Source organism: Nanorana parkeri, unplaced genomic scaffold (assembly GCF_000935625.1).
Source record: "Nanorana parkeri isolate BGI_ZX_2015 unplaced genomic scaffold, ASM93562v1 scaffold966, whole genome shotgun sequence".
Lineage (NCBI taxonomy): Eukaryota > Metazoa > Chordata > Amphibia > Anura > Dicroglossidae > Nanorana > Nanorana parkeri.
In genome coordinates, this window is record NW_017307234.1 from 352,431 (window position 1) to 368,399 (window position 15,969).

General features: G+C 39.5%; 1 protein-coding gene across 1 annotated transcript in view; it reads right to left on the bottom strand.

The window, feature by feature from the left end:
* Window positions 1-15,969, bottom strand: part of FAM172A (family with sequence similarity 172 member A) — a 401,693-nt gene that overhangs the window by 335,868 nt on the left and 49,856 nt on the right. Inside the window, exon 6 of the mRNA XM_018566649.1 lies at window positions 14,186-14,377. Coding sequence (XP_018422151.1) covers window positions 14,186-14,377 — 192 coding nt within the window. The remainder of the gene's footprint in view (window positions 1-14,185; window positions 14,378-15,969) is intronic.

The following is a 15,969-nucleotide window of genomic DNA, read 5'->3' on the forward strand; positions in this document are numbered from 1 at the left end:
ACTGCTGTGGCATGTACTGTACATGCTTTTATCGCTGTCCCCCCTGTTTGTGTTGGATAATAGCACCTCCCATCTGAGGCAGCTTTGCTGTGAAAGAGAAACCTGCATGGTGCAATATAATCTCAAATAAGTGTGACATTGACTGGGTCACCTTTGTGACAGAGTATTCTTGTATGAATTACTGGACAGTATTTGCAATGTTGACAATATCTGGTGTTTTCAAGGAGGTTGGTCTACAAGTTTAATGGCTTTAATGAAAAAATATGATTGTTAGTGTCATCTGGAACCTCTAAAAGCTGTCCACACAGCATACCTAAAAATATTTCTTTTAAATATTTCTGGTCTTTCAGATGCGTCTGTGTAGCAGACCTTTGCAAGCTTCTCTCTTTAAGTGACACTAAACTCAGGAGTTAAATCTTAAAAATTAATTCAAAAACCTTAACTAATCGCTCAGCTGTAGATCCTGAAATCATCCCTGAATTTGTGCTGACACTGTCCATCCTTCGGAAGGGTGGCCACTTTTGTTCCCCATGGTCCCTGTGTGTGTGTTGTAAAGTAGCCACCGCTCCAAGCTCACTCCTGTGATAAACTACAATCTCAACACAAATTAGTAAACTACATGTGAAATTCCATTACCATCACTGTAGTGAGCTTGGAGCAGTGGCTACTTTAATTCCCAAGTGACAGGAAACTCTAACTATCCTCATAAAAAGAATAGGGACAAACTGCACTTCTCTTCATTAACATAATAAGCACAGTTGAGCACAGACCGTTTAATTATTAAGATTACCCTGCCCAACCCCCTTCCATTCCAAAGCAAAATTCAGTACAGAGAAAAATTTCAGAATAGAGCATCTATTGTGCAAGCAGCTATGTGATTGAGAAACATGTAACAAATATAAAAGTAGGCATTATGCCAATTTAGCTGCAAAACTGCAAATATTCTTTAAATTAAAAACAAAGATCACTGACCCATAACAAAAATGTGAGTGTAAATGGTGAGCCATAGTGGGCAGAGGGAAATCATACTATAGAGAATAATGGTCTCTAAATGTGGCAAGTCGATGGGGACTGCCATAAGTCTTTAAAGTTAGACCTAACCAATGCATGTGAACGAGATGAAATATACGAGAGAGAAAAACACTTACTGTTTATTTCCCTGCTAGACCCGTGGGAAAAGGGGGAGGTGTCCTTCCCTTGTTAATCTAGGGCTCCATTTACATATAACATTTTGAATTAATTATGTTTTGCGTGCAAACACACACATTTTAAGATGCACAGTTTTCTGCGCATTGGCGGCAACAACCAGTCAGAAAGTGTAAAAACGCAATTGTACTCTATGCCGCATTTTGTACGCGTGCACAAACACGCAGGTGGGAACGAGCCCCATAAGAATGTATTTTGCTTGTTATACGTGCAGAAAAGCGTTGAGGTGGGAACCAAGACTCAAGGTTCATTTATCCTTTAAACGTACATTCAAACTTCTGTGTGAAACGTGTGGTGTGTTTTCTATGCATATTACATTTGTTACAAGTATCCCTATGAGAGGCGAGTTTTCATGGAAATTATGCCACAGCAAGTTTTTCTTTTCTTTATAATGAACACATAAAAGCACAGGTGAGTGAATACATCCTAAAAGTATACCTGCCATTGAAGAAATGTGGGGCTACCATATTTCCAAAATGTAGGCCTTCTTCCAAAAATGCTAGCTGCTTGTCTATACCCGTCTTTGAAATGTCTGATCTGGACAGGCAGGCAGGCAAATGAGTGCCAGAGAAAAGTCAGAAATCCTTATATAGTAAATTGAAAAGTCTTGAAGACTAATCATTGTCACAAGAGTCAGTCAACTAGTACTTTCAGAAGGAGAGTTCAACAAAAGCAACCTGCATATTTTCTCAAAACATATGCGACAGGCATACCTGTGATCTTTGAGGATACACAACCCTGTGCTTTTTTTTTTTTCCTCCTTCAGGGGTGGATCTAGAGAATGCCTAGGTACCCTCATGGTATTATTTACATTAAAGGGACAATACATAATAATATTACATGCCATAAAGAGAGACACTTATAATATGCACGAGCAAATATAGAGAAGTTAGTAAAGATTATCAGAAGATATTTTAACTGAAAAACTGTTGTAGTGAGGAATTATATTTTTCAACACACATAGAAAACAATATGTAATAACTATGAATAGTACAAATAATCATCCAGGGAACAGCAAGTCAATAACTGATAATATGAAGAATTAATTCTTAAAAAATGTACAAGAAAAGCTGGGAGAGTATCCCATTAACAAGTTTCTGTCTCTACAACTATAAGGGATCATTATTTTCATTTATGAAATAAAATATTCACATTTCCAATCATCACATGGTGCTGAGCTTCAGCAGAAAAAAAATATTTAGGAATCAAACTGGTTTCTCAGCATGATGCTTTCGGTTACATCCCAAAGTTATAATGAAGAGTCATTCCCTGACTGTAGAGCTAATGATTTTCCTTACTCCTTCACAGCCTATACAGCCTTCAGCTCTGTCATAGCTGCTCCTATAAATTGTAGGCAGGATTAGCTTTCTTAACAGAATTCTCAGTAGCCAAAAGCACATTTTGGCTCTCTTTACTGAGCTTACAAAGAGAATTCCTAGTAATACTCATGGAGGTAAATAATTTGTCACAGCACTCCCTTGTGCCCAGCCAACCTAAGTCTAGAAATGGCCCTAGTGAGGACTCCCAATTCTGTATGGCATTGTTCGGGATGTATGATTTAGGTCAAACAGTACACAGAGAAAAAACTGAACCGATGGCATGTAAAATGCCATACATTAGTTACTATTTAAAAACTTTGGGGGACACAGAGTATTAAACAGGCCACGTGTGGCTGCAGTTAGACATTATAACAGTCAGAGAGCATGGTAAAGTCTGTTGTAATACCACTCAGGAACACAACTGAAAGTGCAGAGTTTGAGCAAGGTTTTATCAGCCTCAGAAAGCAAACAAACTCAAATGAGTCGAGGATTGAGGTGTCCCGATTAGAACAGATTTAGGATGTGACCAACCAAAGCCATTATAGTGAGTGAAAACATAGCATGATACATGGAAAAATAGACTGTCCAGGCGATCTGTAATGCAAAACATTCTGCAAAAAAAATAAAATAAAAATTTATTTTTAGCTTAAAGTGACATTAAACCCTCAGATTTTTTTAACATACAATAGTGTAATGTGTGCCTTACTGTAATCCATGGTTGTTTCCCTTCTCTTTACTGCTCTTCCTTTTAAATCCGTATCTCTTCTCGTGCTGGGCAGAACTTCTGTTTTGCAGCAGACTGCCTTGTCTCTGGAATGGATACATGATGTCTGTGTGCAGGTTCACAACCTGAGCCAGCACTACAGGAAGAGGCACTCAGCTGCAAAAGGGAAGTTCTTCCCCAGCATGAGAAGAGATAAGGATTTAAAAGGAAGAGCAGCAAAGAGAAGGGAAACAACCATGGATTACAGTAAGGCACACATTACAGTATTGTTTTGTTAAAAAAATCTGAGGGTTTAATGTCACTTTAACTGAATAAATGAATGCGTTGACATGAGCTGACAGGGTCACTACATCTATGAAATCCTCCACAAAAGATTCCAACTGTTGTTTTTTTTTGAGTGGTCTTGGGTATGGGACAGCAATGTCCAGTTGCTGTTATGGGAATCTTAAAGTGACATTAAACCCTCAGATTTTTTAACATAAACCAATACTGTAATGTGTGCCTTACTGTAATCCATGGTTGTTTCCCTTCTCTTTGCTGCTCTTCCTTTTAAATCTGTATCTCTTCTCATGCTAGGGGAGAACTTTCCTTTGCAGCTAAGTGCCTCTTCCTGTAGTGCTGGCTCAGGTTGTGAACCTTCACACAGACACCATGTATCCATTTCAGAGACAAGGCAGTCTGCTGCAAAACAGAAGTTCTGCCCATCATGAGAAGAGTGACAGATTTAAAAGGAAGAGCGGCAAAGAGAAGGGAAACAACCATGGATTACAGTAAGGCACACATTGCAGTATTGGTTTATGTTAAAAAATCTGAGGGTTTAATGTCACTTTAATCTTATATAGATATGGTAAGGCTATTGATTCTACTAATCATATGAATTTGCAGGACAGAGAACTGTAATGTATAATAAATCTTTTCCTGTTCTTTGAAGTGAACATATATACTAATTTTCTATAGAAGTGGATTTCCATTACTTGCTAGAATTTATATTGCTGATACAATTACATACCTTTCAAATGTATTAAGGCATCTAAGTAACCTGCTGAAATGCTTTTAGAACTTCTACGAAAAATAGAATAGGTAAGAAAAAACACACTAGAAAACCAAGTTGTCAAAATTGTACGGAACAGCCAATCTTTTAATGTTTACATACAGAGTAAAAATGACAGATTAGCTATGTGGTAGAGCCTGCTGCACGCCTGATATTTCACATGAGTGGACACCATCATTCATTGTTAAATGGCCAGATTTACTCAAGATCTACAGAGCCATTTGAAATTGTACAGCACTATTTTCAAACGCAACAAGTTTGGCATGTACAGATAAGCTAGGACTCCTCGCATCAAGCAGTTTTCAAAACAAGAACACAACTCCATTCCTACTTAAAATATAAAGTCTTCAGATGGGCACTCATCCATTTGGCACCTAACATGATAGCCAGTGCCTATGAACATGTAACTTCTACCACAAATATTACTTTGAGGAAAAAGATTGTTTGAGGGATTCTTGGAACTTTCTAAACAGAAAATCTTACACATAATAACCTCTTTCTACTTTCAGTCTAAATGGTACAGTCCACAAAAGAAATAAATACGTCAATGTCAAAGCAACAGTATAATTTTGTTGTTCCTACAAATGAGGGTCTTAATAAAAACTACAAAGACGCCCACCTCAATATGACAGAAGGATAAATCATTTAGAGTTAATCATTATAGCACAGACTGTTGTAATCCTGTGCTTTCTTCTTAAAATGTAAGCTGTGTGTCCCGTATTGGCTATAATATTACTTTGCTGTATAGTCCAAGCAAAGCATACTAAAAGCACCAATACAACAATACTAGCAAACTTTAATAGGCTTTAAGCAACTATATTACAAGCCACACACCATCTGAACCTTACAAATTATGATTCAAGGCTAATTCCATCTATTTGTTAGTTTTTAGTGGCAGCAGACCAAGCTTGTTATTTCTAGATAAGGGGTTTTGGAACAAACATTTCGTAAAAGTGGAAAAGCTTCTTGCTAGCTTAGAAATAGGCCTAAACCCTATGGCACCCACTAAAATGTATTACCTCCTACTGTTCAAATGCTTTACCTCACAAATATTTCAGCTCTGGCTTTCCTGATCTGCATGTTTGTTCCCACTCAGTGTTTCAGAAAAACAATGGGGCAGATGGGCATTTAGCAATTTTAAAAGGTCGGCCATGGTAGACCCTGCATAGCTCTCAGTACAGGTTTCTTTCAACTCGTATCTTATAACCTGACAAAACACTTATGCCTCAACCCCAGACTGTGATCTCATGATCCTATGGGAAGCCCACAAAGCTTACATCAGGGGGTACTCATTAAGCACGGCTCACGGACTAAGAAGGCTAAACTCGCCCAGATAACTGAATGACTGACCAAAATTCAAGACTTGGAAATGGCACTCAAACGCACACTAGCATTTTCTATTATGGAGAAGCTTGCCTCTTTACGGGTGCGTTTGAAGTCGCTCTGCTTGTTCAGGGCCAAACACATTCTCGCTAGATGTAGACGGACCTTCGGTGACAAGTGTGGGAAACTTTTAGCCCAAGCTTTGCAAACACAATGGGAACAGTCCTTAATTCCGTAAATTCAAACAAGAGTTTCTACTAAGGTCTCTAGGACTGATGAAATTGCAGAAGCCTTTCGGCTCCATTATACGTCCTTATATAATCTCAGCTCCAATTCCGGAGACTTTCATCATCCTTCCTTTACTGCTACGGTAGACGCATAACTGTATGACTCTGGCGTGCCTCATCTTTTGGAGAATATTTCTTCCCTGAATAACCCTCTCACCATAGACTAACTTAATCAAGTCATTGCCCAAACCAATGTGGGAAAAACACCTGGTCCTGACGGATTTACACTAGTATGCTACAAACTCTTCACCAAAATTCTGGCCTCTAGACTTGCCTCCCTACTCCCATCACAGGTCTAGACATACCTTTACAATGCTTTCCCTGGTGTAACTATATTCCATTAAGTGTTTGTAACCATCCCACGGTAGGTGCCACGTGGAATGTGGGCTCCTCTTTAGCCAATCTTGGGCAACCTATCCTTTACCCCAGGATTGGAGGATGTCGCTTTGCGATCTCTTCTACAGTCTACTTCTGGGCCATACACTAATCAAGAAGCTGCATGGCCATCCAGAGGTCTCCTTTTATCAGATCCCAAGACGTCTGGTCTGGGCTTCTGGAGGAGCATCCAATTGTCCCATTTTCTCGGTCCCCTATCGCCTGCTGCAGACTTTACACGCCCGCTTACCACTTTCTAAAGAGAATGTGTCCAATCGGGCCCTCTTGGTCATGCAGTCTCTTTCGCATATTCTCTACTGATTATGCCTACCACAAGGATTGTACTGGACTACATACGAAAGTGGGAACAGGATCTTGATGTCGAATTCACACAGGAACAGTTAACCAAGCTCCTACTCTTTACATTTAAGTTCTCGATAAATACACGCTTTCAGGAGTCAGGATTCAAGTTTCTCACCAGATGGTATAGAACACCCCAGGTTTTACATGCAATGTTCCCATCTATCCCCCAACTGCTGTTGTAGGGGCAATGCCTCACCAGGTGACTTATTACACATCTTCTGGTCCTGCCCAAGGGTGGTTCCTATATGGACATCTGTAAAATCCATACTTGGTAACTTCACAGATAAAAGAGATTCAGTGGGACCCAGCATTCTTCATCCTCCACCATAACCCTTTTCCCAGAAAGTATTACAAAAAATCTATTCTCCCACACCTTCTGAATGCCGCCAGATGTTGTATACCGGAGTTGTGGAAAACTGACAGGTCTCCCACTGTGTTTATGTGGCTTCATAAGGTGAGTGAGGTGGAACACATAGAAGAACTGGTCTCGTCCAGTAGGGGCTCCCATGACAGACAATGCAAGACATGGCTCTCCTGGACAGAATTTGTTCAGACACCTGAATTCTCCGTACTATTCTTGGATACTTTGGCTTGAGGCGCTGGTTCACCCCGTCCCTACCCTTGGAGCCCAGGGATAGATTTGCTGATCGTGGACGTACCCTCCACCCATGTTTCTATTCTTTTCTATCTTGCCGGTTGCTTCCCTTTTCTTTAATATGTTCTTCCTTATATCCTAAAGGGATACACATACTTGGATAGGAACCTGAACTTGAATTACTCTTCAGAGTCCACACCAACTTTGATAATCAAACAGATGTTTTCCCTTTTGTTTTTACTTCTATCTATGGCTACCTATTATAATGGAGGGCTTAGTTGACCAAGACGATCTACTGAAGTCATATGGTAGTCAGTCAAGGTTCTACTTGAGCTGATTAGGGTAAAGGAGAATATACCTGGGGGGTGTGCTTGTGCAAGTGACCTTCTACTAGTTTACATTAAAGTGACAAACTTGGGAATTCAATCTTACAAATGCATTCAACTACCTTAACTATTAAAAATTACGTAGCTAATTTGTGTATCACTTAACTCCAGATCCTCAAATCATCTCTAAATTCCTACTGAAATTGTTCTAATTTGTAGAGATTGTAGTCCATCATGGGAGATTGTAGTCCATCATGGAAGTGAGCTTGGAGTGATGGATACTTTACATCACACACAGGTAGTACAATGGGGAACAAAAGTTGCCACCCTGCAAAAGGAAGGACAGTGTCAGCATGAATTCAGAGATGATATGAGGATCTCCAGCTCAGTGATACACAAAAAAGTTAAATTTTTTTTTTAATAAGGTACTTGGATGCATTTTAAGTTTTAACTCCTGAGTTTTGTGTCACTTTAAATCTGAACTGTTAAACTAAACTAACCAACTAAAGCACTTAACACCAATTACTTACCTTGTAAGCTTTGAAAACGAAACACTTAACCAATCAGATGAGTTACTTTAACCCGCAAAACTATTATAACTGTGATTACTTACCTTACCATTGCTGAGGATGTCCCACATCAAACACTTACTGCACAGAGTGGCTTTAGAAGGAAATATATCCCCCTTTGGAAGACTGAATCAAAACACATCCTACAACTCATACTGCATCAACAAGTTTTTTTTCCCCCATTCTTTCTCTCCTAACTCTGCCTCCCTCCTGTTGTGTTCCTTATAAAATATGTGAAAAAAGAAACCGACTTAAGCACACTACACACACACATTACAATCTGATTGTACAATCTACTTTTATCTACTGACAAGTATGTAGTGCAAAGACTTGCCTAACTGGCTACAAGTTAACTGGATAGTTTAGGTAGGTCCTCATTTTACATAGTATTGGCAGATCTATAGTACAGAGATTTACTGTCAGATTGTAACATGTATTGTAGGCCTAAAAGGTGCCCATAAAAATCCCGCGATCCTACGAGAATCGAGCAGTGTGAACGTTTCTACTGTACGGTCGCACGTCTTTTGTCTATGGAGCATGCTAGAAAACCAGCCGAGAATCGTACGATTTTCGGCTGGTTTGAACGGTGCTCGGGAGACAAATGCCGAACGGGCCGTGTGCGCACGCGCAGACTGCCCGTTCAGCATTGCGGTCTTCGGAAGCCCGCCCCTCAGGGAGGCGGGCTTGCGATGATCGAGAGTACGATCTGCCTGCCCAAGATGGGCAGATCGTACGTTTTTTAATCACTTTACAACCTTAGTCTTGCGATGGTTGTACTGTGTATGGCCACCTTTAGTGAGACTCCCTTAACTGGAACATGTATAAGTAGATCAGGAGAGATAGTCAACTAAAGTTATATGTAAATGTTTACTGTAAAATGTATGCTTTGCCCTTCTGCATTTGTGCAAAAATTGAAATCTGAAAACTTGCAGCAAAAGAGCATATACAGAATGAACCAAAAATCCTTATTTGCTCCTATAGTAGAAAGATAAACTGTAAATGGCAATAGTGGATAATAAAAAAGGCGATACAATTTATTAATTTTAAAAACCTATCCACTGCCCTAGAGATTCCTCGAAGGGGAAAAACATGTCTGAATTTCACCATTCAGTGCCACAGGCAGTAAGTGAAAGCAACTAAACAAGTATGTCCCAATGGGAAATTAAATGCCTACAGCTGCTAATGACCTTACATACTTTAATAGGGAATTTTTTATGTTGAAATTTGTTAATTTAGTTTTTTTTTGTTCTAAGACAATTCCTATTTCAAGAAGAGAAATGCCTGATTTTTTCTCAGCTCAATGATCAAAATACAATACGTATTGCTGCAAAAAAAAAAAAGTTAAATAACTCATAATAAAAAGCATGTGTTCCTTTAGAATGTATTTAACATTTTCTTGTCATTTCCACTTTACACATGCAAATTAAGCTGCTTGAAATACATTGTAGAGGAACAAGAAGGAACAAAAGTTATCATCAGAAGGACTTTTTGAATTTTCTTTGCTACAAAAATAAACTGTGACCAGACAATTTTACCTTTCTGTTTAAGGGGGAAAAAAATCTGAAGAAATGCAGGTACCATATATTTTATATAGTAGTGTCATGCTAACTAAACAGAAGTACACCTGTAGTACTTATACTTTAAGCATATGTTTCTGCAGCCATTGCAAATGGTTCCCATTTTGCATCTAAACATGGCTTACATCCTTTTATCCTGCAGTAGTTGCCCTTATCTACCACTAGAAGGACCTGAGGGGAGGTCAAGAGACAGAGTGCTCATTTACCCCAATACATAGTTCCTCTTTTGTTTTTCCTTCATCTCCGTCTACTGGTGCTGGGGAGCAGCTGTTGCAGGAAAGAAATTACACAGACTGCCAGGCTGGAGGTCTCCATGTCAGAAACTCCTGTTTATCAGCAAAATTGGTAACCATTGGAACTGACATCTGAGCATGATGCAGGGACAAAAATAATTTAAAAAGTGTGCTGAAAATGCACTCATTTTTTAAAATTATTCACTCAAAGTATTTCCAGGTGACAGTAGGCAAATAAATGACCATGTAATCTGTTTAGAGAGGGATCCATGCACTCTACAAAAAAAAACAAAAAACTGAAAAGTTAAGAGCTTACAAGGAATACTAACAGTACACAACAGCTAAAACGTTGACTGTATCTAAAACAGAAAATTACCAATTATATAAAAAGAATGTTCTGTTAATTGACTACAATGGTTTGTTTAGGGTAAATGCAAACTGAAAAAGTAGTATCATGGCACAATTTGAAGGTACCAGCACAAAAACCGTAGATATTGAGCACTGGGTTCCTATAAGTGTCCAGATGCAGATACAAACCTAATACCTTGTTAAGGGCTGAGGGAGATCAGGATAATGGAGGGTGTGAATGTTGTGTGGCAGGTAAGCTGCAAGCTAAGCAGAAGAGTGAGTAGGCAGGGTCAGCCCTTCATATCAAAGCTAGAAGTGAAACTGGTAAGAATGACTGTTACCCTGTTACAGATTTATCCTCACTTCCTCTCAGGTAAAATATTGTTACCAGCCCAGAAGTGAGGGTAAATGTTTCTAATGGCTCCCCAGATAGCATTAAAAAATAAAAAAAACTTACCCAAAGCTAGAAAAAATGTCAAATGACTTTGAGACAGTATTATGCTACCAGTCTCATACAATACCCTTTCCTTTATCACATATAATAAGATGTGCGTGGTTAGGTCTGGCGAAATAGTTGACCAGAACTATCAGCCTTGTTAGGCAAACTGTAGATGAAGCTTCAAAGAACCTTTTCTGGTCAACATGCCATAAACATGTGTGGACCTGTAAATAATTATTCCCACTGAAACCCACACTGAGCCCAGAGTGGGGAAAGCTTGGCACAATTCTCAATTAAAAACTGGCAACAAAAAAGGGAAACAGCCCAGCACACACTATCTTTATGCTGTAAGCTCCAATGACTTCCTTAAAACAGGTACGGTAAATGATTAGTGTTACTGCTTTGCAATGATAAATAGTTATAATGATACTTTTTCTCTGTGTGTTTGTAGTATATTGGAATTTTTTTGAGATTCTTAAAACTGTATAACATATTTCTTCTTTTCAAGTAAATACTTCTCTCTGATAACGGATAACTTTTCTACTTTATTAATTTTAACGTATCTTAACATCTATTGATATTCTGGTCAGATAGAAACCCCAAGGCTTTTGACATAGTTTCACAAACCCACGCCTCTTTCTCCAGGAGCTCCCTGGAGCCGGAGCAAGGCATCCAGCATAGTGAATGGAACATCAGATGCGTGTAATAGAGAAATGTTACGTCCATTTTAGTCTGGCAGAAACGTATTTTTTGCGGTCCAGATAGATTAAATTATTCATCCTTATTTCATTTTTAACACATATATTTGAAGTAGATATTACAAGATAGACCAGCATGAATGTTAGATAAGGCGTGCAAGACTTATTTAAAGATTGCTATGTGCTCTCACTGTAGAGCTCTACGACCTCTTCAACTACATTGCACTTTGTTTTTCCAAGTTCCGAAGCAATAATATATTCCCAAATATTCCCCTGTGTACTCTTAAAACCAGATAGCAAAGAAGAGAGAGGAACTGAAAATCCAAAAGAGTGATCATAGAAAAATGTTCTTCCTCCCTTCATCCAGCATAAGGAGAGGAGCTTACACTTCAAATGAGTAATTGGATTTTCAAATCTGAAAAGTGGGCTTTCTCTGTCTGATCAGTCATGACAGGGCCACAAGGTAATGACACATCTGCCACAATGCAAGAACTTGGCATGTCTACTGTCAAGAGTTGAAATCATAAAGGAATAAACTGTCGTTAACAGCCTCTTGCTGAACACTGGAGCTGTCAGACTTATTGTTTTCCCTCTCTGGGATGGGGGCTGGTGCTGGCTTATAAAACCTGTCAGTTTTGTAAAAATAAGCTTTTAACCTCTGATTTTTCCCCTAATATTACTAAGGCATCCTTCCACAGGCCCTATTGTATAAAAAGCTTAGAATTCCGCATAAGTAATTAACAGAAATGTTCACAATGCAAAGTAAGATTTAAAAATGTTAAGCCACATACATGGATTCCATTTGGTCCTTTCCATTATATAATTCTTCCACAGCATAAACAATTTTATACTGCAGAATATATACCTTTCCTTGATTTTGCCAATGCCTGATTTTTTTTTTTTACATATAGCCTATACAATAGAAATCTGCACTCCCACGCGTTAGGGGTTACTGACTTATTTAATGCACACATTTCAGTTAAATTGCTTGTTAATCTGAATCATGTATGCGCCAATTTTCCTCCCTTCTGCGGGGAACAATGAAAGCTCAAACCCTTCTGCTCAATGTGCGATAGGATGCACCAGTTGTGTTACACTTTTGGCAAGGAGGCAAGACTAAGCACAAACAGGCCATTTATTAAATGTCAAGTGACACTTCATTTGTATTTAAGAGTACCTCTTCATTGGCTGCCTAAAAAAAGAGTCCTAGAATGGTATATAAATGAAGTGACATAAGATACTTCATGTGTATGTAGCAGGGCAAGCCTATATGCTCAGTATATACACCTAAAACCATTAAAAATGCTCATAATAACAGTGGGCAAATAAACCTTTATAGTGTATCTGAAAAATATTTATTTTCTATATTTACCGTTTCAGTCTTCTAAATTGAAATATCTTCTGTGTGTTTCAGCAGACACAAGCTTAGAGAGGCAGAAAATTAAAATTTGATCTCTCATTCCAGCTTTACAAGTTGGCAAGAATTAATTCCCTGTCACAATGCACAGTAACAGTTAAATTGTGTACAGTATAAAAGCCTAAGCAGCAATTTTGTTTTGCTTTCCCGCTGGAGGATTCTGCTTCAAGCGCCAAATTTAGCTGAAGCATGTTCTTTCTGTAAGATCTCGCTTCCAACACACATTGGTCTTTCTGCTGTATGCTGTCCCGAGCACACACAACTCACTTTCCGATTTGCATGCCACAGAGATCACTACATACCACCAACGCATGTGCATTTACCCTTCAGTAACGAGTCTCCAATGTATCTGCATACATTTTTTTGTGATCAGCCCCAAGAGTATGTGTAATAACACTTCAGTGATCATTCCCCACTTACTCCTAAGCAGCCTGTTCCCAGTGTGTACATGTATTGACCCCTCAGTTGCCAGCCCTCAGTGTGTGTGCATTGAGCCTTCAGTGGCCTATCCCCTGTGTGAATGTTGATATCTCAGTTGCCAGTCCTTAGCATGTAAATAAAGACCCCCTGAGGGACCAGCCCCCAAAACACAGTCTTTAGGAATGGGGCACACCCTCTTCAGAAATGCCCTGTTCATGGAAAAAAAAAATTTTTTTTTTATTAACCAGAAGTCCTTTAAAAGTATATACACACGGGACATTTTTTAGGTCTGGATAGAATGTGGAAAAGTTAGAACTTCTGTCAAACCTTCCTGCTATCACACACACTTTTGTTTCTGCGGACAACATTTAGCAGACAAGAACTGAGGATAAATCTATAAAACAGAGAAACAAACAATCCATTACTTAACTTAAACAAAAAAAAAAACGTCTGTCTTTGTTGCTGTTGGAGAGATTTCACCTTTCTTCCTGTCTGGTAAAAAGATTGTCCCCAAGGCAGGAAGTGAATCAATCTCTTCAATAGAGCCTCTATGACAGAAAAATCTGACAGGAGTACTAAACCTTCCCCACTGTATTCATAAATAAAAAACATTTGAACACTTGTTTACACAGCCAAAACTGCACAGGTCTGCCGCTTTTACACTGTGCTAATGTATCTCTATCATTTCTGATTCTACTATAGTTACATTTATTTAGGACAAAAAACAAAAAAAGACCCTCTGCTCTCCCATTTCATAAACGGAAGGAGTTGAAATAAAAGAAAAAAACATTCTACCTAGCAACAAATTCATCAGCAGCCATATTAATTTATGTTAGCTCTGTAACAACAAAGAAATATCACGGCTAAGATAGCAATGTCCTGGGTGTATACTGAATATTGCTGTAAGCCACTTACTTTAATTGCTCTTTTGATGTAAGGGATTTGTGTACCACTGTTTATGTCCTCATTTATTATGAGTCTTCGTGCCCACTGTCCAGCCCTTACCACTCCACTGCCATGGATCAAAACCAACATTTTGTCTGGATTTGTCATAGAATCCTTGCTCATGAAAATAAAACTTTTTGGTTCACTTTCAGTAGCATCTATCTGAAAAAGAACAAATAAGAATATACAATGAATTTGGGAGAGCATGCACATATAAGAACTTGCCAAGTAACTTTCAAGATCCTACATACATCAAAATCTGGTTGGCTTCAACTTATTGCAAGATCATATCTAAATAGTCCAAATAGTTTTTAATCTTTTTTTTTTATATTGCATATGTTCACTCACTAGTACAACTCTATGAACTGGATCTTTCCGTTATAACTGGTATAATAAAATGTGGGCACCTCCAGGTGCCTGCACATACCTTCCATTATTTTCAGGAGACCTGAAACCTTGGGCATGCCAATAAATAAACCATATTTATTGTTGAAAAAGGGATCACTTCAACATGAAGGGATACCACAAATATCCCAAAGGGGAGGAGTGGAAGGGGCAAGTCAGCTTCCAAACTTTTCAGCAAAAGTGAAAATATGGCTCCCAGAATATTTGTGAAGATAATGGTATGGGCTGGCAGCAGAGGGTACGAGTTCTTTTTTTTTTTTTCAGATGACATTTTTAGGGTTTTAGCAAGTCTTGCTTCCTGCATTACCAATCACAATACCGGGCATCCATCACAGGTCTGGATCCAATAGTTGGCCTTGAGAAACATCTTTGTACTGTTTTTTTAATTCACACATCAGATAATATAAGGGGCGGGGTCGAAAGAAGGGTCTCCCAGCATTAAAAAGGCCAACAAAGTTACCAACAAAACAGAGTTTGGTGGACTGGTGCATTACAGGAAAATGGCGGGAGAAAAAAAATGGGTATAATAATAATAATAAAAAATAATAATATGGGTTAACCTTTTTTCCCCATAGTTCTCTTTAGGGTCACAACATATACTAGTGTTCTCCCTCCTATTGTCCACTATATACTGAGAACGCCGCAGACGGGATGGATCCCAATACTGTAGAGATCCACCCTCCTGGCTGATTGACAGTGGGCTCTGCTCAGCTAGAGGCAGAGCCAGCTATGCCTGCCCCCTCTCCCCTCTGTCCCTCCAGTCAGCGCTGGAGGATCGGAGAGGGGAGGGGGGGAATCCCTGTGGGGAGCGTTGACTGACGGTTACCACACTCTGCAGGAAGATGATCGGGAAGTGAGCGAGTGGCAGTATGTTTTCACTCACTTCCCGTTCAATAGAGCCGATGTGTGACAGTTTCAATGTCACACGTCGGTTCTAACTATCGGGATGAGTGTAATTCACTCACCAGGGGTGTGGAATTCCTATCGCCCGACGCCCGGGACATGCAGTTTCGGGTGCCGGGCGAGTAGTTTTAAAGTACATTCAGCCCGGCTCCGGACAAGCAGAGCTGAATGTACATTGTGGAGCCGCCGCGATCGTTTCTGCCGGCACCCCCGCCGCAGTTTTCGGGGTCGCCCGCTCTCCCGGGGGACCCCGAAAACTAAGGCACAACGGCTCAGCCTTAGAGCCCATAGAGCAGACGAAAAACGTCTGCTCTACGGGCTCTCTGTGTGTTCTCTGAGACCGTGGCGCTGTAATCACAGCGTCACCTGTCTCGGCTGTTAGGAACTACACAGAACAGCTGTTCTGTGTTGGAGGACAGGTTCCATAAAGAGAACCTGTCACCTCC